Source organism: Gopherus flavomarginatus, chromosome 8 (assembly GCF_025201925.1).
Source record: "Gopherus flavomarginatus isolate rGopFla2 chromosome 8, rGopFla2.mat.asm, whole genome shotgun sequence".
NCBI classification, from domain to species: Eukaryota; Metazoa; Chordata; order Testudines; family Testudinidae; genus Gopherus; species Gopherus flavomarginatus.
Genome location: NC_066624.1, coordinates 17,564,018 through 17,589,595, shown reverse-complemented (window position 1 = coordinate 17,589,595; position 25,578 = coordinate 17,564,018). Strand labels below are relative to the sequence as shown.

The 25,578-nt window shown below is 43.3% G+C and overlaps 1 protein-coding gene across 1 annotated transcript; it reads right to left on the bottom strand.

Annotated features, from left to right (window-relative positions):
- Positions 1-1,789: 1,789 nt before the first annotated feature.
- Positions 1,790-24,060, bottom strand: VBP1 (VHL binding protein 1). Its single transcript, XM_050964554.1, has 6 exons — positions 23,928-24,060; positions 17,646-17,770; positions 15,793-15,859; positions 15,214-15,312; positions 4,104-4,242; positions 1,790-3,041 (listed from the first exon to the last, which is right to left on the bottom strand). The coding sequence occupies exons 1-6, from the start codon at positions 24,018-24,020 to the stop codon at positions 2,971-2,973; spliced, it is 594 nt and encodes a 197-aa protein (XP_050820511.1). The 5' UTR covers positions 24,021-24,060; the 3' UTR covers positions 1,790-2,970.
- Between the last annotated feature and the right edge of the window lie 1,518 nt (positions 24,061-25,578).

The window sequence follows — 25,578 nt, the reverse complement described above, 5'->3', positions numbered from 1 at the left end:
TGGAAGGAAACTCTTCAGTTAGCTTTTGGCAAAACCGAAAGGAAAGGGAGGGAGTGAATAAGGAGAGATCTGGAAGAGAAATGAGAAGCTGCTGCCTTCACAGTGCAAAAGGAAGTCAGTTGAGAAAGTGAAGCAAAAAACCAGTATAGAGAAGAAAGGACAAGAAACAGGTAAGGTGCAGTAACTGCGGCAATAGCTATGGCATGCCCAGGTACAGATCACAAATATGGGTCTCAATCTCAGAAAGGTTAGGAACGAGTAGATAATTTAGATCAGGCTCTCACTGGATACCCTGGGTATATATGTTTAACTTTTGTGCTCTTTTAGTAAGACACTAGAGGCCCCACTTTCTATTTTAATTAGTCTCTTGTCAGTGACCTTCTAGAACAGAGGTGGGCAAACTACAGCGTCTGTGGGCTACATGCGGCCCTTGGAACCCTCCTGCCCAGCCCCTGAGCTCCTGGCCCAGGAGATTAGCCCCTGGCCCCTCCTATGCTGTTCCACCGCAGGCTCAGCTCGCTCCGCCGCCAGCGCAATGCTCTGGGCAGCAGGGCTGTGAGCTCCTGGGGCAGGGCTGCTGCAGAGCCAGGCCTGACCCAGTCTCTGTGCTGCGTGGCAGCGGCATGGCCCAGCTCCAGGCAGGCTGCATGGCTGTAGCACCACCAGTCACTGGTGCTCCAGGCAGCATGGTACAGGGGTAGGGCGGGTTGGATAGAGGGTAAGGGAGTTCAGAGTTGTGGTCAGAGGGTGCGCGTGTGGACAGAGGTCAGGGAGGAGAGCAGCGTAGGGTTGAATGGGGCAGGGGTCCTGGGGAGACAGGAAGAAGGGGTTTGGATGAGGCAGCAGGGGGCAGTCAAGGGACAGGGAGGCAGTGTGTGTGGATGGGGCAGGGGTCCCGGGGGGTGGGAGGCAGATAGGAGATGGGGGCCCCCTCCCCTAACTGGCCCTCCATACAATTTCCAAAACCCGACGCGGCCCTCAGACCAAAGAGTTTGCCCACCCCTGTTCTAGAGTGTCACTTGTTTGTCAAGATTGCAGTCTACTTGCCTACCCTCATCTCCTTGTGGATGGTCCACTGGTTTGTTGAAATTTGATAAACCTGGAACTTTTCACTTCTTGCTCCTAATCTCTCTCACTACCTCTGGCAACTGCACTCTTCTCCCCAGCTCTCAAACTTGAAATCATGGAATTAGCTTGGACTACTCCCATTCAAAATATTGCCAAACTGTAGCTGGGGCTTCCAGCATTAATATCTAGCCCTTCGATATAGTCAGGCCTTGGCTACACTCACACTTTACAGCGCTGCAACTGGGGTGTGAAAACACCCCCCCCCCCCCGAGCGCTGCAAGATACAGCGCTGTAAAGTGTCAGTGTAATCAGGGCAGCAGCGCTGGGAGCGCGGCTCCCAGCGCTGCACGCTACACCCGTAAGGGATATGGTTTATATGCAGCGCTGGGAGAGCTCTCTTCCAGCGCTGCTGCTCTGACTACACTCACACTTCAAAGCGCTGCCGCGGCAGCGCTCCCACAGCGCTGCCAGGGCGGCGCTTTGAAATTCCAAATGTAGCCATACCCTCGGTCCTCAAATCCTGCTTCCCCATCATGGAAGTGTCTCCTTGGAGCTACAGTAATCTCTCCCCTCTTCAGTCTAGCCAATTACTTTACCTGTTGATTCACCCAAGTTTCTCTTCCCCCTCCAAGGGATTGAAGAGTTATACAAGCTTAGGTGCAAGACTTGTAATCTTAGACCGAAAAAGAAAGATTCACAAAAGAAATGTTCGCCACAAGTGTTGAGTTTCACTATTTTAATATCATGAAATAAAAGTACAAAAACTTTACAGGTATATTGTTTATTACATGAAGATAGAACAGTTAACATTTGCATTTATTTTCTAGCAAAACCTGTATTACCAGTCACTCAGCAGTGTAAATACTAACCACTAATTTCACCACCATGTGTGCATTTTGTTTTAGGAGGAAACTGCAGAGGTAAAGGCAACAATCTTGTGAGGCTTCATTATAACTGAAAAAAATATTAAGCCTGTTTGCAACAGAAGCTGTGCTCAAATAGACCATCCATATTTAATACAGGTTTCACCTAGGAGGCTTTGCAAAAGTGTTAAGACATTTGAACTAGTCAGCTTCTTGTCTAAGGGCTGTAAGTGGGGGTTTTCTTGTATTATAGGATATTAGCATTTTGAGGTCCTAGTTCTATATATTTGCAAAGATAAACAGTGTGTGCGTGTATGTTAAAGGGGCCTGAGGCGACACGATATGCAGTCTTGACATAGCTTGTGCTGTTTATTGAATGAAATCCATTAATTGTTCTTTTCTGATCATGAACTGTTGTATGTAAAGTGCAGAAAATTCAGTAGCTATCAGCTGGCTAACCCAAACTTGATTAAAATCAAGTTCATCCAAAGTGGATCTCTGGGAATGCTTATGGGTTGATATTGCCAAAGCAGTAATTGACTAAGAAATGAAACCCAGGATTTCACTGTATTTTCGCTGTTTGCTAAATTATCAGCTGCATGTCTTCTCCACTCCAAAGTTATTTTTAACCTCATCAAGTGTATACAACACATCAGCAAACATGAAACAAGTAAACCCTTACATTACAATAACCTTATAAAATGTCCTAAACTCAATTTCATACATGCAGCTCACATTTTCAGACAAACCTTCAGGTAAAGAATTTACTTATGTCAAACAGATTGAACTGGTCAAAAATGCTATGCCCTCTGTTGGACCATGTGGTATCCTTTCAAATAATTCAGAATTTCATGAAGCACACATGAAACCAAATTGTGAGTTTACAAATAAATAAAATGGTGCTCACCATTATTACTGATTTTATATATTTTATCATTTATCGAAATGATTAACTTAACTCAGTCCCTTAAGGATGAATTTTGGGGGTCTTTAAAATAAAAATATTTGGAAATCATAAGCACATTTAAAATTGGTAGAACTATGCTTTGTTTTTGGAAGGGTCATCCTTGTTTCTTCTCTTTACATCCCAATTATAAACTCTAGCCATATCTGAGGGTATAGTTAAGGAAGCTGCTATAATGCAAAAAAAAAAGATAACTGATTGCAGAATCACCTAAGTACGTTAAATCCAAGTTAATTTTGCTCGTATCTCTGATACATGACAGACAACATAGAAATGGATTAACAAAACAGCTGACTGCAGTGCAGAATCCTGATGCTGTGGAAATTCTGACAAGTGATGGGGCAGCTATACATGGTCACTACTCATCCTCTGTTCAGAGGATCTACATGCTAACAGTAAAATATTTTTGCACAGACATTTACTTCCACTCCTATGTACCAAAGCTAAAACTGCTTCCAGTTACAACTTACCCCTTCTTGGTTGCAACGCTTTACCTATTTCAGCCATACATGACTTTATTCAACACTGAATGTCCTTTAACACTGGCAACATTTGAAAACCTAATAGCTCCCCTCCAGTACTAATAAATAGCTAAAGTATCAGTCTTCAACTGCTCTTTGAGAAAGGCAGGTTTGGAAGCAGAAAATCCAAAAACATAATGCAAAATGAATGTGATACTATCAAGACTCCCCAGAGAGGTTCATTTACATGGTTCTAACACTGGCTTTCTTGCTCAGAAAAGTTGAATTAGGCATTCTGCTGGTGGAAAACCCAAAGAATAGCACTTGTGTACTATCCAGAGTAGTGACAAGGAACCATTTTGCTCTGAAGCATCAATAAATCCAATTGGCTACCAACTCTAAGCACTAGGCTATGTCCTCAAGTTACCCACTTAGAACAGCAGTGCACATCACAATAAGTTGTGGCAGCCCATATCCTGCTCTGTCTGTTAAGAGATGGAATTCCAACAGGGACTAGCTGTGCTGCATTAAACTGTCCCTTCCCTTGCTCAGAATTTGAGACACAAGGTCCACCATTACCATTCAAGACAGCTATTTGCTAATCCTCCATCCACTAGTCTGGTTAGGAAAGCAAATAAGCAGAGCTGAATAATGCATTTCTCTTTCTAAAAATCTATTTATCTGTGGAAATATGAGAAAAAATTGTACCAGTATTTAATGTAAAGTTGTTTTTCTCCAAAAGGATACTAACTTCTGTGGTGGTGAACTGATCTCTAAGAAAATCCAGGTCTTCCTCTAGAGACTCAAGATTTCTTGTGGCTGTTGACAGATTCTTTTCTAAAAGAGCCTGGGCTTCATCGATATCGTATTCAAGCATCACATTGGCCTAAGAGAAAAGATGCTTAATTTTAATAAACCTTTTACTCTAGGTTGAACACACCTTAAGGAAAATATTAACTCTATCCAAGGGGAATGTTACAAACATTTCAGAGCGATTTTAACCTCCAATGTAGACAGGCACACACCAAAGCTATGTAAACAAAAAGGAAGTGCAATGCAGGGATCCATTTGCAGCTTCTATCACCTCAGTATTTGAGAAGTAAAACCCACAAAAGGCTTGCAAATACTGCTCCCCATGTCATTTTAAGCAACAAATGGATGCTTGCTGCAGTTGTGGCCAGCAGTCCATACAAACAAAAGCAAGACTTTAATGTTTTCAGAATTACATACATTTAATTAACACAATTCTAACATTCCTTTTAAAAATGGAAGAGGGCTCCCTCAGCAAGAGAGTTTCTCTAAAGTATCTTTGAAATGTTAAACAATATACTGAAGTCTTCTGGAAATATCCAGATTCAACAGCAGAATGCTCTTACCCTAGTATCAACAACAGAAATCAAGAAAGATATCTGATGCAATTTAGGACAAAATTCTTTTTTGACACATACGTGGCAGATCTTATTGCTAATATGTTGTTCTCTCGGTGCGCAAGTTCCCATGTAGAAAGACCAACAATGTCAAGTGAAAGTGCTGGAGACCCAGAGCAGTTTTGTCCTTTGTGAGTACCGAGTAAGAGCTATATACAATTTTTCAACATTATTTTCTTTATTTGGAGACCGGTGCTTACAATTTCACATCTATGTAGCAACTAGCATCAGTCAAGTGCATCATCAGACAGTGGAATTTCACAGAATCAGAGTTAGAGATAGAGATAGAAGAGTTCTGTTATATCTCTGGACTATTAAGCTCATTCTGGGAGTGATTTTCTAAGGCATAAATGTGAGTTTGGCACTTAATAGTGGAAGACAACATTAACACACATTCTTGAAGGATTGTGGGGCAAAGAACGGAACAACATTGAGCAAACATTCCACAGAAACACCTTGTCAACACTGGTTTGGATCAGTGTATGCTGCATTCTCATGGCAACTAACTCCTCTTACACGTAGCCTCCATGAGACTGAGGATGCACTATATTAGTAATTCATTTTTTCCTTGGCATAGAAAGTCTTAACTTTTCAAGAAAGCAATTAGAAACAGAGCATACACAGCCCAATACAAACCAATATACGCTGGAAGCCATGATGAGGCAGTCAGGTCAAGGCATGCCCCAAAACCACATAAAATGCATTGTTAGCATGACTAATTTTTGGTAGCAGATTTGTGTGTGAACACTAATTAATGGCAACAAATATTCAATGCAAAAAAGCCACTGGGCCTCATATTTTGACAGTTGTAAATGAATGTGAATATACCACACCTAAAGCCCGCAACAGCTTTCACAGAGCCAAAGCTATATGAATTCTGCTCTCAGGCTTTTACGCTGATGGGCACCAGGGAGAAATCCTTCCGAAAAGTTAACATTTAATAAAGGATGCTCAGGTTGGAATGAAGTTCTAAATGTTTCCAAAACTTCCGCACTTCCAGCCTTCACTAAATGCCTGTCTCCATAAGGAGAAAGCCCAAAATAGCTAGTGTGCACTAACTGCCCCCGTGGACACTCTTATTCCACACTAACATTGCCTTTGTGCAGATTAACTGTGTGCAGACAATGTTTTTGTCCTAAGCAGATGACTCAGTTCTGGCATGTGGAGTTCAGGGACTTAGTGGTCTCAAAATAAACATTAGTAAGTTAGTTATCTTTGCAGATAAGGAAATGTATGAACACAGATATCCCTGCTTGATACTGCTTAAGTACTTAGAGATCTCTTTTGTTTAAAACCTTTGACCCAACCAACCTGTTGTTTGTGCTTAGATACAAAATTGATAAGTGCCCTATAAATATGTAAGATAGGAGACAAATCCTTCCCTCATCTGAAATATAATGTACTCTGAATAGGATAGTAAGAGGCTATATATGGCTAAACATACAGAAGACAAATAGAAAAATATTAGCAGACCTAATTGTGAAAAACTGCTTTACTGGACATGTGCCTTCAAGGCAGTGGTGGACTGGTATCATAAACCTAGTCCCAGATTTGGACCTTAGCGTCCAAAATATGGGGGTTAGCATGAAAACCTCGAAGCTTAGTTACCAGCTTGGACCTGGTAAAGCTGCCACCACCCAAAAAATTAGAGTGTTTTGGGGCACTCTGGTCCCCCCAAAAACCTTCCCTGGGGACCCCAAGACCCAAATCCCTAGAGTCTCACAACAAAGGGAAATAAACCTTTTCCCTTCCTCCCTCCAGGTGTTCCTGGAGAGATACACAGAAGCAAACTCAGTCAATCTAAACAGAGGGAGTCCACCCTCTCTATTTCCAGTCCTGGAAACACAAGCACTTCCCTCTTCACCCAGAGGGAATGCAAAGTCAGGCTAGTAAATTTAAAACACACACATTTCCCCCTGACTTCTTCCTCTCACCAATTCCCTGGAGTCCCCCACTAAAGAAAAACTCCAACAGGTCTTAAAAAGAAAGCTTTATATAAAAAGAAAGAAAAAGTACATAAAAATGGTCTCTCTGTATTAAGGTGACAAATACAGGGTCATTTGCTTAAAAGAATATTGAATAAACAGCCTTATTTAAAAAGAATACAATTCAAAGCACTCCAGCAACTATAGACATGTAAATACAAAAGAAAAAAACAATAACCCTTATTGTTTATATGATCTTTGTACTCACAACTTGGAAACAGAAGATTAGAAAGCAGGAAATAGAAATCCCCTCATAGCTGAGAGAGAGTCAGGCAGAAGACCCAGAACAAAGGACTCACACACCAAAAAACCCTCCACCCAGAGTTGAAAAAATCCTGTTTCCTGATTGGTCCTCTGGTCAGGTGTTTCAGATACTTCTTTACAGGTGAAAGAGACATTAACCCTTAGCTATCTGTTTATGACACACCCCCCCAAATTGCAGACAGTGGGGAAGCTCACTGGTGGCGATTTCCTCCTAGAACTTTAAAATAAACAGATTAATACAACACATGCACCTTTACATATACCACTAAGTATATAACTAACAGACTTCTACATTTTAAGAACACTTTTTAACTACTGGATTCTGGGAAACTTTCAGGGGAGAGTGCATCAGCTACTTTGTTAGAAGCTCCTGAGATGTGCTGAATTTCAAAATCAAAATCTTGGAGAGCTAAACTCCAATGAAGAAGTTTTTTGTTGTTCCCCTTGGCAGTATGAAGCCACTTTAGTGCAGCATGGTCAGTTTGTAGCTGGAACCGCCGTCCCCAAACATATGGGCGTAGCTTTTCCAGGGCGTACACAATGGCATAGCATTCTTTTTCACTGACTGACCAGTGACTTTCCCTTTCAGACAGTTTCTTGCTGAGAAACACGACAGGATGGAAGTTGTGATTTGTTGCTTCCTACATGAGAACTGCTCCTATACCACGCTCAGATGCATCCGTGGTTACTAGGAATGGCTTGTCAAAATCCGGGGCCCTGAGTACAGGGTCAGACGTGACCGTCGCCTTAAGCTGGGTAAAGGCCTTTTGACACTCATCAGTCCACTTAACTGCATTTGGCTGGGTCTTTTTGGTCAGGTCGGTCACTGGGGCAGCGATTTGGCTGTAGTGTGGTACAAATCGCCTGTAGTACCCGGCCAAGCCTAAGAAGGATTGGACTTGTTTCTTTGACCTTGGGACAGGCCACTTTTGGATAGCATCCACCTTGGCCTGTAGGGGGTTTATGGTTCCTCGACCCACCTGGTGCCCCAGGTAAGTGACTTTGTTTTGGCCTATTTGACACTTTTTGGCCTTAACAGTTAGTCCGGCCTGCCTGATGCGCTCAAAGACCTTTTCCAGGTGTAGTAGGTGTTCGGGCCAGGAGTCCGAAAAAATGGCCACATCATCATCGAGGTAGGCAACTGCATATTCTCCCAGTCCTGCTAGTAGACCATCTACCAGCCTCTGGAAGGTGGCGGGTGCATTTCGAAGGCCGAAAGAAAGGACATTGAATTCATACACCCCCGCATGGGTGACGAATGCTGACCTCTCCTTGGCAGGTTCATCTAGTGGTACTTGCCAGTACCCCTTGGTTAAGTCTATTGTAGAGATGAACTGGGCACATCCCAACTTCTCCAATAGCTCATTGGTGCGTGGCATTGGATAGTTGTCCGGACGAGTTACCGCATTTAGCTTACGGTAGTTCACGCAAAAGCGTATTTCCCCATCTGGTTTGGGTACCAGAACCACTGGAGATGCCCATGCACTGGTAGATGAGCGGATTATACCCATCTGTAGCATGTTCTGGATCTCCCGTTCTATAGCAGCTTGGGCATGAGGAGACACCCGGTAGGGTGGGGTTCTAATGGGGTGAGCATTACCTGTGTCAATGGAGTGCTATGCCCGTTCAGTCTGTCCTGGGGTGGCTGAGAACAATGGGGCGAAGCTAGTGCACAGCTCCTTGATTTGTCGCCGCTGCAGACGTTCCAGGGTGGTTGAGAGGTTCACCTCTTCCACGCCACCGTCTTTTTTCCCGTCGTAGTAGACACCATCAGGCCACTCAGCATCATCTCTCTGGACTGTAAACTGACAAACCTGTAAGTCTCTGGAATAGAAAGGCTTGAGAGAATTAACATGGTATACTCTGGGCTTTAGTGAGGAATTGGGAAATGCTATGAGGTAGTTCACAGTTCCCAGGCGCTTTTGGACCGTGAATGGCCCTTCCCATGATGCTTCCATCTTATGGGCCTGTTGCGCCTTCAAGACCATAACCTGGTCTCCTACCTTGAAGGAACGTTCTCTGGCATGTTTGTCGTACCAGGCCTTTTGCTCTTCCTGAGCATCCTTTAGGTTTTCTCTAGCAAGGGCTAAAGAGTGTCGGAGGGTGCTTTGTAGGTTGCTTACAAAGTCCAGAATGTTAGTTCCTGGAGAAGGCATAAACCCCTTCCATTGCTGCTTCACCAACTGTAATGGCCCCTTAACCTCGTGACCATACACAAGTTCAAACGGTGAAAACCCTAAACTGGGATGTGGTACAGCCCTGTAGGCAAACAGCAACTGCTGCAACACTAGGTCCCAATTATTGGAGTATTCGTTGACGAATTTACGTATTATGGCCCCCAAAGTTCCATTAAACCTTTCCACCAGGCCATTGGTTTGATGGTGGTACGGGGTGGCAACCAAGTGGTTCACCCCATGCGTTTCCCACAGTTCTTTCATGGTCCCTGCCAGGAAATTAGATCCTGAATTAGTAAGGCTGTCGGAGGGCCAACCTACCCTGGCAAAAATGTCTGTTAGGGCCAGGCACACAGTGTTAGCCCTGGTGTTGCCTAGAGCTACTGCTTCCGGCCATCGAGTAGCAAAGTCCACTAAAGTTAGTACGTACTGCTTTCCTCTGGGCGTCTTCTTTGGGAAAGGACCCAGAATATCCACAGCTACTCGCTGAAATGGGACCTTAATTATGGGGAGTGGCTGGAGAGGGGCCTTGACCTGGTCTTGGGGTTTTCCCACTCTTTGGCATACCTCACAAGACCGGACATACTTGGCAACGTCCTTGCCCATCCCCTCTCAGTGGAAGGACTTCCCCAACCGGTCCTTGGTTCTGTTCACCCCAGCATGGCCACTGGGATGATCATGGGCTAAGCTTAAGAGCTTCCCTCGGTACTTAGTTGGAACCATCAACTGTTTTTGCAGCTGCCATTCTTCCCGGTGTCCACCAGAAGGAATCTCCTTGTATAAAAGTCCTTGATCTATAACAACCCGGGATCGATTAGAAGAGCTGAGAGGCCGCCGCCCAAGCTTTCTGAAGGCTGTCATCTGCTTCCTGCTCAGTCTGGAACTGTTCCCTTGAGGCTGGGGTTACCAGTTCTTCCTCAGACTGTGGACTTGGGCCTGGTCCCTCTGGAAGCGATGTAGGTGATGGGTTGTTTCCGTTGCTGGTGAACCGCTCTCCGCTGGTGCACCTGAGGGTATTTCAGGCTCTGGCTGAGCCTTTTGGGTATGGCTGTTTGTTGCTTCTGCCAGTTTTGGCTCGCTGGCGCCCTCTGGCGTTGAGTTTGAAGATGTGGTTGCACTTGCTGGTGCTGGTTGCTGTTCCAGTTCCGGGACTGGAGGTGCTGTGGCTGCTTCAGTGGTTGGCATGGAATCCGGGTCCACTACCTCTGTCTGGGTCTCTGGTAACACAGACGGGGCGCCTGTGGACGGCTCAGGAACAGGAATGGGTCTGGAAGCTTGCCTGGTTTGGCTACGTGTAACCATTCCCACTCGCTTGGCCCGCTTCACCTGGTTGGCCAAGTCTTCCCCCAGTAGCATGGGGATAGGATAATTGTCATAGACTGCAAAAGTCCACATTCCTGACCAGCCTTTGTACTGGACAGGCAGTTCAGCTGTAGGCAAGTCTACAGCCTGTGACATGAAGGGGTAAATTGTCACTTTGGCCTCTGGGTTGATGAATTTGGGGTCTACGAAGGATTGGTGGATAGCTGACACTTGTGCCCCCGTGTCTCTCCACGCAGTAACCTTCTTTCCGCCCACTCTCAAATTTTCCCTTCGCTCCAAGGGTATTTGAGAGGCATCTGGGCCTGGGGATCTTTGGTGTGATGGTGGTGTAATCAATTGCAGTCTGATGGCGTTCTTTGGACAGTTGGCCTTGATATGTCCCAGTTCATTACACTTAAAGCATCTTCCATTTGATGGGTCACTGGGTCGAGGTGAGTTACTGGAGACTGGCGAGGTGGAAGAATAGGGCATCTGTGGCTTTACTTGGGTTGTACGTGGGGTCTTTGCCTGTCCTCGGTTGTAGGGTTTATGGTCGGTGTGCCCCCTGGGGTATTCGTTCCCCTTGACCGTAGCTTTCTTGCTTTCTGCCACTTCCATCCATCTGGCTCCAATCTCCCCCGCCTCAGCGAGATTTTTGGGTTTTCCATCTTGTATGTACCGTGTTATGTCCTCAGGAACACCATCCAAGAACTGCTCCATTTGTATGAGGAGGTGTAGTTCTTCCAAGGTTTTAACACTGTGTCCTGATATCCAGGCCTCATAATTTTTCCCAACATAGTAGGTGTGTTTGGGCAATGACACATCTGGTTTCCACTTTTGGGTTCTGAAACGCCGACGGGCATGATCCGGGGTTATCCCCATTCTGTATCTGGCCTTGGTTTGAAAAAGTTTATAGTCGTTCATTTGCTGCTTAGGCATTTCAGCTGCCACCTCTGCTAAAGGTCCACTGAGCTGTGGCCTCAATTCAACCATGTACTGGTCTTCAGGGATGCTGTACCCAAGACAGGCTCTTTCAAAATTTTCCAAGAAGGCCTCGGAGTCATCACCTGCCTTGTAGGTGGGAAATTTCCTGTGATGTGGAACCATAATTGGCGAAGGGTTGTTAGGATTGGCTGGCGCATGCAGCCCAGCTTGCGCTAAGTCCAGTTCATGTTTTCTCTGTTTTTCCTTCTCTTCATTTTCTTTTTGTTGTTTTTTCCATTTCTTTTTGTTGTTCTTCCATGTCTTGGCGGTGGGCCACTTCTTCTTCTAGTTTTCTGTGGTGGGCTGCATTTTTGACTTCTTGTTCTCTTTTATGGGCTGCCTGTTTGATCTGTTCTTCTCTTTCTTTCATTTCCATTTCTTTCTGTTTTATTTCTAGTTCCTGTTTGTTTTTTTCCATCTGTCGTCTATGCTCGGTGTCTTTGATTTGTTCTCCGGCCTCCATTTTTGTCTTGTTAGGCATGGTTCCTGTTTTCTTGTGTTGGGGTGCCTCCGGTGTTTATCTTCTGAACTGCAGGCTCTGTTGCCTCCTGGGGTCTGCCTAGCAACAGTGCCTTTTTCCCTTTCTTTCTCTAGCTAATGTTTTCAATGTAAAGTAAACCAGAAAAACCACTTTATTTGCATGTATATAGTGCTGGTATCTGACTCCTAATGGGAGTGCTATTGTGTGACAAAAGACCCGTAACAGCTCCTTAATGGTTTCTTGCTTAATATGCAAGCCAAAACTGCCAGAGAGAGCAGAAAAAAAAATTCTCTATGGTTCCCTTTTACTCCCAAACTGTTTCTGGGTATGTCTACATCTACAATTTTGCAGCGCTGGTTGTTACAGCTGTATTAGTACAGCTGTATAGGGCCAGCGCTGCAGAGTGGCCACACTTACAGCAACCAGCGCTGCAAGTGGTGTTAGATGTGGCCACACTGCAGCGCTGTTGGGCGGCTTCAAGGGGGGTTCGGGGAACGCGAGAGCAAACCGGGAAAGGAGACCAGCTTCGCCGTGGTTTGCTCTCGCGTTCCCCGAACCACCCTGCAAACCGCAGGGAAGGAGACCTGCTTGCTCGGGGGTTCGGGGAACGCGAGAGCAAACCGGGGAAGGAGACCAGCTTGATTACCAGAGGCTTCCTCAGGTATGCTGGGATACCTGCTTATTCCACGGAGGTCAAGAAAAGCGCTGGTAAGTGTCTATACTTGATTACCAGCGCTGGATCACCAGCGCTGGATCCTCTACACCCGAGACAAAACGGGAGTATGGCCAGCGCTGCAAACAGGGAGTTGCAGCGCTGGTGGTGCCCTGCAGATGTGTACACCTCCTAAGTTGCAGCGCTGTAACCCCCTCACCAGCGCTACAACTTTGTGATGTAGACAAGCCCTCTCTCTGCTAAAAAGCCCCTAGCAGAGAAAAGAAAAATATAATATTCCTACTGGCTTCTGGATTGTATCTTTCATCCCAACGCTGCACACCATATCATAAACCTAGTCCCAGATTTGGACCTTAGCGTCCAAAATATGGGGGTTAGCATGAAAACCTCGAAGCTTAGTTACCAGCTTGGACCTGGTAAAGCTGCCACCACCCAAAAAATTAGAGTGTTTTGGGGCACTCTGGTCCCCCCAAAAACCTTCCCTGGGGACCCCAAGACCCAAATCCCTAGAGTCTCACAACAAAGGGAAATAAACCTTTTCCCTTCCCCCCTCCAGGTGTTCCTGGAGAGATACACAGAAGCAAACTCGGTCAATCTAAACAGAGGGAGTCCACCCTCTCTATTTCCAGTCCTGGAAACACAAGCACTTCCCTCTTCACCCAGAGGGAATGCAAAGTCAGGCTAGTAAATCTAACACACACAGATTTCCCCCTGACTTCCTCCTCCCACCAATTCCCTGGTGAGCACAGACTCAATTCCCTGGAGTCCCCCACTAAAGAAAAACTCCAACAGGTCTTAAAAAGAAAGCTTTATATAAAAAGAAAGAAAAAGTACATAAAAATGGTCTCTCTGTATTAAGGTGACAAATACAGGGTCATTTGCTTAAAAGAATATTGAATAAACAGCCTTATTAAAAAAGAATACAATTCAAAGCACTCCAGCAACTATAGACATGTAAATACAAAAGAAAAAAAACAATAACCCCTATTGTTTTTATGATCTCTGTACTCACAACTTGGAAACAGAAGATTAGAAAGCAGGAAATAGAAATCCCCTCATAGCCGAGAGAGAGTCAGGCAGAAGACCCAGAACAAAGGACTCACACACCAAAAAAACCCTCCACCCAGAGTTGAAAAAATCCTGTTTCCTGATTGGTCCTCTGGTCAGGTGTTTCAGATACTTCTTTCCAGGTGAAAGAGACATTAACTCTTAGCTATCTGTTTATGACAACTGGTATTCTGAACCACGGTGCAATAATGAAATACCTATAATTAATCATTCTGATTAATTTAATCTTAAAGAAAAGACAAATTGGAATTTATGGCTCATCAGAATGTTAAAAAGTGTGAACATTGAATAAAATAGACTAAATTAAGTCCCTAACATGTTGAAATTGTCCTGTAAGGTTTACATCACCGACAAAACAGTTTTTATTGTTGCAAGCAGTAGAACCAATGTAAACTGCAGATTAGCTACATCATGTTCTGCTGCAAGCAGAATCAACAAGATTGCGAGTTGTTAAATTCCGAGCCGCGAATATTTGACAGTTGTTGGTAATTATAAATAAAATAAGAAAAAGCAAACTGAAAATGTACAATTACGGTTAGAAAAAGTCACCATATAAAGATGTCAGCTTCTTCCTCAAGAGTTCTAGCCCATGTGATTTTGTGTGTCTCATTTGACTCTACCAAAAAGAGAGTGTCACTACTTGGTACTCCTGTTACCCCAGCAGAGCCAACAGCTATAGGGGAGAGATAGTTGGAGTCTGTTCTGGTTTATGCTTCAACATACCAGTGGGCCCCACACCTGGAACTTGGCTAAGCTGTGCCAAGTCAAAGACAATGGTGTTGCACAGGGGTATCTGAAGAATCTTAATGATTGATGCAAAAGCCAAAAAAACCCAAAAAACCAAAAAAACAATACAGCTTGATTTCCAGACCCAAAGATGAAGGGTTCTCACTGATATTTTTAAGATGTCTATTACTGCAGTATTAATTTGTATTACCACAGTGCCTACGAGCCCCAGTCATGAACCAAGACCCCACTGAGCTACATGCTGTATAAATACAGAACAAAAAACCTGTCCATTACCCCACAGAGCTTAGAAGTGCTGAGGTAAAGTTAGAAATGGAAGAGATGGGCAAAGAAACAACAAAGACCCAGCTTTTCAAACACACACCAGTGTGTCTCCCTTCAGCATAATTGCACAAATTATGGCACTAAATTTACAGCATTTTCTTAGCCTTGTTTTGTTTTGTAAAGTAAGACTATAGTTATGCAACTTACTTGTCCATGGAATAGTAGGTACTACATTCTGAAGACCTTTTTGCACTGAACTCCCACTGGAGGCTGGTACAGGGACCAGTTACTTGATCACCTAAATGTGCTATTTTTCTAGTTTTGACCATAATTACACCAGGTACTTAACCTTCCTCATACAACTCCATTAAACTCAATGATTGCACAGAATTTTGTCCCGCTGTGAGTGGTAGAGATAAACAAATAAGATTATGAACCTGCCAATTTAATTATTTAAAAAAAATATTTAGAGGAATTCTGTTACTTACCCCCAACCACAAACAGACTTTATCCGTAGGAGGAACTGATGCTTTACAGTAGAGGTTATCTGCCAATAAAAACCTGGTCTCCATTGGGTTTGTGGATTCCTTAAGACAGATCACAGAACTTGAAGTTGCTAATTGCACTGCAAATGGTTAAGACAGCAGTACAGAAACTAGAGTAAAGAACATACTTTTCTGCCCTTTTTTTTTTTAGTAATGTGAATATTAAACTTTTGGAGGACTACTGTAAACTTTTACTTCAAAATAGAAGTTACAATTCTAAGTTTGATGACAGCATGTTATAAGGTGGTGATTTTATACACAAATTAGAAATGGCTACAAAGACTAGCAGTCCATGAAGCCCAAGCTTAGTGCATCATTTGCAGCTATTAAAAGTCAAGTTTACAGTGGAAATGTTAATTTTCTAAAGCTAGTAAATAAAGTTGTGTGCCTTAAGAATAATTCCATTATATTTTATAAAAGCGAATTGTGTGTGCTCTCCAAAACATTAAATGTTTTCTGCTAGTATGGAAAAGCTGTTAACTTTATTTATTCATACCCCATTAAATAATCAAAATAGTTTACCTTTTTCTTCTGCATATATTTTAAAATGTCTAATGTCTGTTTAATTTCAGGAATCTGACTTTTTAGCCTGTGAATTAACAACAGTCATAATTTAGTATTTTGCATATACAGATAGATTCCCCAAACAGTTAGCTATTATATAATCCAACATTTTTTAAAAATTTTAGAAACTGCGGTTCTACAGGCACTCTCTATTCATTTTAATCAGGTGTCAAAAAGTCATAATTAGGCCTGGAAGTTAACACAAACACTTCACTTCTGAATATGCAAGAGATCTAGCAAGTACACTTAACTAGGGAGGCTGGGTGTACCTGGCATGTTCCAACATCCTAATCAATACAATGAATACAAGGAAAATTCTGATGGAACAAGTGTGTTACTCTGAGCAAAGAATTAAAATTAGAGCAGGTCAGAAATTTTCTGATGGAACATTCATCGGAAAATGCTGATTAATCAAAATTGAAAAGTTTTGCAGGAATGTGGCAATTTGGGCAAATCTTTTGATGGAAACTTGCCTGGTTTACTGCCAGCTCTCCCGCTCGTGCATCCACCTCTTTGGTAACCCAGACACCCCAGCAGCTTGCCAGGTTGGCTGCAAAGGCAGGCACTGGAGTTATTCATAGATAAGGATCCCACTTAATAAAAGCAAGCCTCAGTATCTGCCTCTGTTACTGCTCAGAGCTTTCTCCAAAAGTAGCAGCTGAGTAAAATTAATAAAGCCTGGTCAGTTTCACACTGCTATTCAGTGGCAGGCAGCAGTGGATCTGACAATCATTTCAATTTCAGTCAACTCCTTAGGTTCACAAGCAACTGGGCAGCCAAGCAGGCAGACTGACATAACGCAGTTCCCAGATCCCAGGGCATCTTATTTCATTTCAGCAACACCAAAAAGTTTTGAAAGTATTTAAATCAAGACTTGATGTCTTTCTAAAAGATATTATCTTGCTAAAACAGAAGTTACGGTCTTTCACACATCCTCTTCACCTGTCAAAAAATGCATGTGTTCTGAAACAGTCAGTGCTCTCTCAAAAATTAAGTGATGCTATCTTTCCTTCTCCAAGCTTATGAATTTTAAGGGTGCTGGATCAGTTGGTACTACCAGTTAACATTAAGAAATGGATTGCAGTAACTATTTTAGTGGCCACAAGACTTATTTTGAAAAAAATGGGAAATCTGCAATTCCTCCCTTATACGAAGACTGGCATAGTGAGCTCTCTACTATTGCATTAATGGGAAAAATGACTGTAATAAAAACACTTGGAAAAATTGAGGATGTCTGGTCATATTGCATACTTTTGCAGTTTAGTATATACTAGTCCCCGATACTCGTAGGTTATATTCTCACTTATCTATTTAGTCACTTTAATAACTGATGCCTTGCATGGCCTCTGCAGGTTTGGAGTTTTTTCTTTGCTTCTTCCAGGTTTTGCAAACAATTAATGTTGAATTTTGTTATGTTTATGCTATTTCTATCTTGTGCCTATATTTATATACGTTTTCTTTTATTATGTGTTTATATTTCATATAAAAAAAAAGTAAAAAAAAGTAGTTACCGGCTTGATGGAAAAGTGCCTTGGTGAAATTTTATGACCTGTGTTATGCAGGTGGTCAGACTAGACAGTCACAGTAGTCATTTCTGGCCTTAAAGTCTATCAAGCTATAAACTCAGGCTTACTGACACTGCTGATCAGTCTGTGGGGAAAAAAAGTGGAGTTGCACCTTTTTAAATTTACTGCATTATTGGCACTACACTTCCTATCACTTCTTATGGCAGTCGGAAATATTTAACAAAATATAACCTTTTTTTGAAGTCTTATTTTCAATTTCCAAACTTTGAGAAAATTGTAACTCACCTCCTTTTCTTCTGAGCAAGGTTAAGTTCCATAAATTTATATTTCTGATATTGTTCATCCAGCTTCTTAAGTACTACATCTGCAGTTTCATTTCCAGGCTGTTTCATAAAAGAATCTACATCCTCCTTTAAGAAAAAGATAAAATTAAGAATTTTATAGAAACCCAGGGTCTAATTATGTGATCAGAAAGATTAGGTAAACAAAAGTTATTTTGCACTAAAAGTGATTTTATACTTTCAATCATTATTTTCCCTTGACTCATTGCTCAGATGATTGCTTGCTTACTTAGAAGTTAGATCATGTACAGTGAACACAGAAGGTATTTCACAATGCTAGAGTTGTTGGTGCTTTATGCCTTACAGTTTCAGACACATGCAACACAAAACTATCTTTTTTTCCATTCGAAGTGTAGTATCACCTAACCTCTTTGTATTTCAGTTTCCCCATCTGTAAAATATGGATCATACTTCCTTTTCACACTTTTTGGCTATTCAAACTGTAAGCTCTTTGGGACAGGGACCATCTTACTATATATAAATACAGTGCCAAGAGCAAAGGGGCCATGATCTTTGTTGAGACTTATAGGCACTTTTGCAATACGAAGAATTAAACTTTGTAGGGCCGCTACTTTTAGATTTCTCATTGGGTATTCTGTCAGGAAAGTAATGACATTCATGTTAAAGAAATAAGAAATAAAGAAATATGGTCACAAGCTATTGGCTTGACGGCATTTTTAAAATACATACACCTTGCTAGACGACAAAAAAATATGGCCCTTTCTCACTTTACTTTTTTCTAGCTAGAGGCTTCCATTCTTTACAAAAAACAAAAAAAACAATAACCCCAGTTCCATTAATACAGACTATGTATGTTCATGGTGCTTTATTGCAGTGATATTTATTTAAATAGGCAGGCGAGTGGTTGGTTTTATTATAGTTTACTATGCCACTGACTGCATGAATCCCCTTGGGCTAGCGAGACTCACTGTGCACTTGCCCAAATACATAAGTGCAGTCAACCTGCTTTCTCAGCGTAGACCAACAACCAAATGTGAATTCCAAGCTTCATCTGAAGTAGGAGGAATTCACATTGCTGCCTCCTAATAAATAATCTACAAAGTCTAGTGGACAGGACTCTAGACTGGGAGTCAAGAGACCACATTCCATAGATGCTATTTATGTAGCACCTTTTGGATGTGAGGCACCATATAAGCATGATCTATGACAGGGTTTCTCAAACAGGGGTCTCCACTTGTGCAGGGAAAGCCCCTGGCAGGCTGGGCCGGTGTGTTTACCTGCCACGTCCACAGGTCTAGCGGATCACGGATCGCTGCTCCGGGCCAATGGGAGCTGCTGGAAGCGGCACCTCTGCTTCCAGTGACTCCCATTGGCTGGGAGCCACGATCGGTCTGACCTGCGGACAGCACAGGTAAATGCACTGACCCAGCCTGCCAGGGGCTTTCCCTACACAAGCAGAGACCCCTGTTTGAGGAAACCCTGCTCTATAATTATAAATAATCATCTTTCCAGACTAATTCCTTAACCAGGAAAACACATTCCTGCTTCTTGAGGACAGCTTGCAAAAGTACATTAGGACCAACTTGCAAAACTGGTTCACAAAATCCCTCAGACTTCAAGCAGCTTTCCCAGGTAAATAGTTTATGAAGAGATTCCAGCTATGGCACCCAACTCATGGGGCTGCATTAACTGTGCTAATTCTTACTCTTACTTTCACTTGGGAATTTCAGCAGCTCACTAAAGGCATTACCTTCTCCATTTGGAGATGACAAAATATGACTCACTTTTTCAGTTTTCAAACAATCCACTACTGTGTCACAATATGGCTCTCTGATGGTCTTTCAATTGGCAACAGGGTGTTACATTCAGTCAAGTCAAAAAGCATGTGCATTTATCATCCATTTCCAACATACCTAGTGACATACTCCATATTGAATCACTCTCTTTTTGGACACGGATTCATACACAACACTCTCAACAGTGTACAAAGTCACCAACACCTTCATTAACTCTTTTCAATCAACCCACACATAAGAGAATTGGTTGCCTACATGAGATGGGCTGCCAGACACTGCAGATGCATCAATAATTACAAGGCAATTCAAGAATATATCATTACCAGAAGAATTCACAATAAGAATAGCCATAAAACACGAAAGATTCAAGGCGGCCCCACAATGGAACACCATTAAAAACTACTTGTAATACAATGAGACTGACACCTCATTCACTTGGAAAAATATCCCTGGATCCCTACTGTTAATATCAAGTTAATATCAATTTCCAAGTATTTTAGCAGGACATTGAAAGTAGGAGCTGTTCTGTTGGTGTATGTGAAAAGGTCAGTTTCCCCACACTGAGTAACACAGGTTTTACTAAGATTAGAAAGTTAAGCACTACTTTTGATCAGGTACACAAAGCTAAAAGTCAAAATTGAAGCAAAGAATTAAGTGACTACATGGCAATACCTACCCTGACCTATTCTTCAAGTAATAAAAAGGAGACTCAGACTGGAGTGTCAAAAAAACAGTAAATTGAACAAATTATACAGCAAGTAGTCAATAGGATCAATAGCATTCATTCAGGAGTTCTGAAGGAACTTGAGAAGGGGGTAAAAAAAAGTTACTAACAAAATATGCAATTTCTCATTAAAATCAGCTACTATGCCAGAGGACTAGACAGTAGCAAGCTGCAAGAAGATCCTGGATATTGCAAACCTTACTTTACTGTCAAGTTAGCACCTATTTTACTGCCAAGTAAACTGATGGCAATAATTCAAGAATTATAAAACACCTAAATTCACATGATATAATCGTCAGCATGGCTTCCGTAAAAGAAAAGTCATGATTCTTCAGTCTCCAAGAGTTCTCTGGTGAAGCAACAAGATATCGGGGGAAAGAGCCGATGAACACAACGGATTTGGACTTTCAGGAAGTCTTTCACAAAATCCCTCACCAAGAGGTAGTAAGGATTAAGGGAAGATAAACTAAGTAATCATGGCATAGAGGTCATTCTGTCATACATTAGAAAATGACTAATGAAATCATTGGGAGTCTGGTTCATAGGTACAGTAACTCCCCACTTACTGTCCTCTCACTTAACGTTGTTTCGATGTTACATCCCTGCTCCATTACAGAACATGCTCGTTTAAAGTTGCCCAATGCTCCCCTACATCATCGTTTGGTCAACTGCTTTGTTCATGGTTGGCAGTCCCCCATCAGCTCTCCTATGCCCCCTGCAATGCCTCCCACTTGGATCAGCACCTCCCCCACCCCCGCCTCCTGTCCGCGGCAATCAGCTGTCTTGTGGCATTCAGGAGGCTGTGGGGAGGAGCAAGGACGTGGCACGCAGCCTCCCCCCTACCTTCCCTGCCTGCAGCAATCAACTGTATTAAATTGCTTGTTTAAAATTGTTTAAAATGTATATAATGCCTTTTGTCTGGCAAAAAAAAATTCCCTGGAACCTAACCCCCCCCCCCCATTTACATTCATTCTTATGGGGAAATTGGATTCACTTAACGTCATTTTGCTTAAAAAGTCGCATTTTTCAGAAACATAACTACAACATTAAGTGAGGAGTTACTGTACTTTTGAAAATCCCATTAGGTGCTTATCTACATCTCTAGGAGCCTAAATCCACACCTTTTTAAGGGTAAGAGACAAAAAGCAAAGAGTGGAAACTAAATGGTAACTTTTTATTGTAGCAAAAGATGTATGGTGAAATACACCCTAAGGGTCCACACCAGGTGTTTATATTTTCGTTAATAACCTGGAATGGGAGACAAGAGAAAGAGCAAAATGGTTTAAGATTTTCCAATGACAAGATAAGCGAGATAATATCTTTTTATTGGACCAATTTCTGTTGGCGGAAGGGATAAGCTTTCAAGCATCATCGAGCTCTTCCTTAGGTCTGAAAAAAAAAGCTCTGTGAAAGTCAAAAGCATGTCTCTTCCTAAATGCTAGACAGTTGGATAGATAATGGCAGATGAAATTCATTGCTAGAAAATGCAAGGCAGTAAGTAACATGGGGAAAAATAACTTAAGATATATATACACCTCTACCCTGATATAAACGCAACACGATATAACATGAATTCAAATGTAACGCGGTAAAGCAGTGCTCTGTTGAGGGAAAAGGGGAGAAGAGCTGCACACTCTGGCAGATCAAAGCAAGTTCGATATAACATGGTTTCACCAATAACTCGGTAAGATTTTTTGGCTCCCGAAGACAGAAGTATATCGGGATAGAGGTGTATATACACACATTCTGGGTTCCAAATTAACTACAGCACTCAAGAAGAGATCCAGATATCATCCCCGACAGCTCGATAAAAAGTTCTGTTCAGTAGCAGTCAAAACACCAAAGTGATAAGCTATAGAAACAACTAGATTGTGAAATAATTCTGAAATGCTATTGCCTTTATACAAATTGATGGACTACCTTCCCTTGAATAACAGTCAATAATTTTTTAACTGTTTAGTGATTCTGTGCCAACTTGTCAGCACTTTCTGAAAATCAAGTCACACTTAAGAAGTGTCAAACTGAGCACCTACAGTCACCTCTGAAAATCCTGACCAGTGTTCAGTTCTGCCCGCACTGCAAAATGATATGAGGTATGGGAAGAGCTCTATATGAGGAGAGGTGGAAAAGAGCTCACTGGTTACTTTAAAAGGGATGTGAATAAGAAGGAACATGACTTAATTTAATGAATGGTAGAGAATGTCATTCAGGCATTCCTATTAATAAACAAAGTTCCTCAAAATACAAGAAGGAGGGGACAGCCAATTCATTTGAAAGGTAAATTTAAAACTTAAAAAATAAAATGCATGTGGATCTTTCTGCCCTAATATTAAATTGAGTCTTAGGCTTCAAATAGGATTCGTCATTTGTATGGATACAAAGGACATTAATAGTAAAATTATATAGAACTAGAAAAGTTATGATAAATATAAACCCTCATGCTTTGGGTCGCAAGTATTAACTGACCAGAAGCTTCCCAAATAAGTAGATTATTCTATAAATATCCATTACAGGGATTCTAGCAATTTTCTGTGAAGCATTTAGTATTATTGGCTACTTTTGAAGACTAGACACCAAACTAGACAGTACGCTTCTCTGAGCCATTAAGGCAACTTCCTTCTTCCTACAATGATTTTGAATTTATGAAAATTTTCCCTGTTACATCACATTACACAATATTCAGTCTTTCCATTATGGTTTTTCAAACTCACTTTTCCTTTTTTAAATACCGAGTTGCCTTTACAAGTTCATTAGTATACGGACCAAACTAAATAACTTATGGTCATTAATCATGTCAATTTTCAGTCTAAACTCTGTGATCAAGGCAAAGTGATCATAATGCAAATTTATTTATTTTTAATTTTCCCCTCAGACTTTTGAAGGAAATTCAATATAGCAAAAAAGCACATTTCATTTCAAAGATGCGTGATGCTGTTTAATTTTCTGAAAGGAAAAAAGATGGCTCACCACCTTAGAGTCAAAAGAATTTCTCGGTACAAGACAACACCAGTTTTCTCAAGAGCTCTGGAGATATCAAAACACCTTAACAGAAAACAAGGTTTTAGATAAAGACAGAGCACTCCACACCGAGTATTGTTTGGATGCAGATGACAATGGGCTAACCAGGGATCTACAAGAATCTACTTGGTTTGACCTGTAGGAGGTCACAGAACTTTACACAAAAGAAAACCTCAGATTTCAGATACCGACCCACTCCCTAAACGCACATCCATATCGACCATAAATTGCACTAGTATCCGACTCTGGGGCAGACAGATGACACGACCTAGGTAGCGACAATGCTGAATCCAGAACTGCCCCCACGAGGGTTATCTCCCAGCCCCATAAAGCGCCCCCAACGATTGCGGCTGTGAGCCCCAGCAGCCCAGCCTGCTCTCAGCGCAGACGGGAGAGCAGGACCCGCGCCCTGAGCGACCCGCCCGACCCCGTAGAGCGCAGCCCCCCTGCTCACCACCCACCCTGCCCCCGCCGCATGGAAACGGGGCCCAGGAGCCCCCGCCCGCCAGCGGAAAAGAACCCGCGAACCCGGGGGAGCTACGGGCCAAGGGGCAGCCCCAGCCCGGGCAGAACCCCCTGCCATGAGCCGCAGACAGGGCGTGGCCGAGGAGCTGGGCGAGGTGCCCCCTCCCCAGGACCCCAGCGCCGGGACCGGGCCCATCTCCCCCACGGCGCCGCCGGCTCGGCTCTGCCCGCTGCCCCCTAGCGGGCCGGGCGCGGCTCTCACCACGAACACGGCCTCGGGGATGCCCAGGTGGCCCCGTTTTCCGCCCGCGAGCGCCTCGCCGCAACAAATCTCCCCGCTGGTGGCCGCCGCCATCTTGGGGAACCGACGGCGGTGCGTGCCGTGCGTCCCCCCCTCCGCCGAGCCACACGAGTCCTACGTCACTCCCCTCCGCGCCCATTGGCTGCCGCGCTCTGACTGACAGGGTAGGGTGGGCCCCGGATGGGTGGGGCTTAGCTGAATGGGCGGGGTCCGATGGGTGGGATAGGGTAGAGTTAGTGGGCGTGGCGTAGCGGTGGGCTGGGAGAGTGGAGGCGCTGCCGCCGTGGGGGGCTGCAGAGTGGTGCTGTCCCCTGGCTCTGCAGCCTGTGCTGCCTCCATGGGAAATACGCTAAAGGACTGGGCCGTGCACAGGACTGACTCTCCTTCCTAGTCACCGCTGAAACGGAGCTATGAAAAGAACTGGCTTTACATTGCTGAAATCACATGTCTGGCAAACTGGCGAGAGATTTAGTGCTTTCAAATTAATAATTAATGAGTACAGTCCAGTGCATAGGCACCAACTCCAGGGGGGCTCCGGGGCTGGAGCACCTAGACGGAAAAAGTGGTGGGTACTGAGCACCCATCTGCGCACCACGCTATCAGTTCCCCTCTTTCCCCCAGCCGCCTCCCACTCACAGGCCCTGCCAATCAGTGCTTCCCCTCTCTCCCCACACCTCCTGCCTGCCACGATCATTTTTTTCGTGGCGTGCAGTGGGGGGAGGAAAGAGGGCACAGCGCACTCAGGTTAGGTGGTGGAACGGGGTGGGAAGAGGTGGGGCCTTGGGGGAAGGAGTGGGGTCGGGGTAGGGCTTGATGCAGAGCCAGGGGCTAATCACCCCTGGCACACTGGAAAGTCAGCACCTGTGGTCTGGGTTTTTTTGTCCATCCATCCTGCCTGCAACAAATTACATTTTACCTCCCCCATCCCCCACTATTACAGCAGCAGGTCCTGCAGGATCACAGGGCTGCTGCAGGGCTCTAGGACAGGGCACTGTTAGGAGCAGCAAGGGCTCTGCTGATGATCCCATTGAACTCTCCCTCCTTCAGCCTCCCATCTCTCTGCTGTTCTCCTCTGTTAACATCTTTTGGATTAATTAGTGGCGGGTTCAGGCCGGAAAGGGGAAACGTGTCAAATAAAGTGCTTCCCACATCATCAACCTTCAGATCAGTCTTCAGTATTGTAGATACTTGACAACCTATTTGAGGTTTGATGACCGTCACCATATACTGTTGTATTAATTCTTGGGATAGTCCTGATTTAACATAGCAGTGCCTCCAGAGAATGAGTATTACTATATTTTGTTAACAGGCCCAGCACAGCTAATCTTTAAATGTATGGCCGAAGATGCTGTGTTTTTTAATTTTTGTGTGTGCTGTGAAGCTTGTTTTGAATAACGAGCATGAGGAACTTGATGAAGAAACTTTGCATTATGTGTTGGTTCTCTAAAATAAATAACTTGGCCTCTTTCCACAAAGAGCTTCTTTTTCCGTGTTGGAAGAAGGCTCTCCAGTTTTTTGTGAAAAGGATTGTGGAACTGGATGCTGCTACAACTTTTATAGACCCTTAGCATTGACTTGACTTGACAAAACAATTTATGGTATATTTATGGTT

What these genes read in the sequence shown, in the direction of transcription:
- VBP1 (XM_050964554.1), bottom strand. Translation starts at nt 24,020, where the DNA reads ATGGCGGCGGCCACCAGCGGGGAGATTTGTTGCGGCGAGGCGCTCGCG. An exon ending in AATATATGCAGAAGAAAAAG is followed by an intron (nt 15,313 to 15,792) that starts GTAAACTATTTT and finishes ATCTGTCTTAAG; the next exon opens with GAATCCACAAACCCAATGGA. An exon ending in AAGTCTGTTTGTGGTTGGGG is followed by an intron (nt 4,243 to 15,213) that starts GTAAGTAACAGA and finishes CTTTTCTCTTAG; the next exon opens with GCCAATGTGATGCTTGAATA.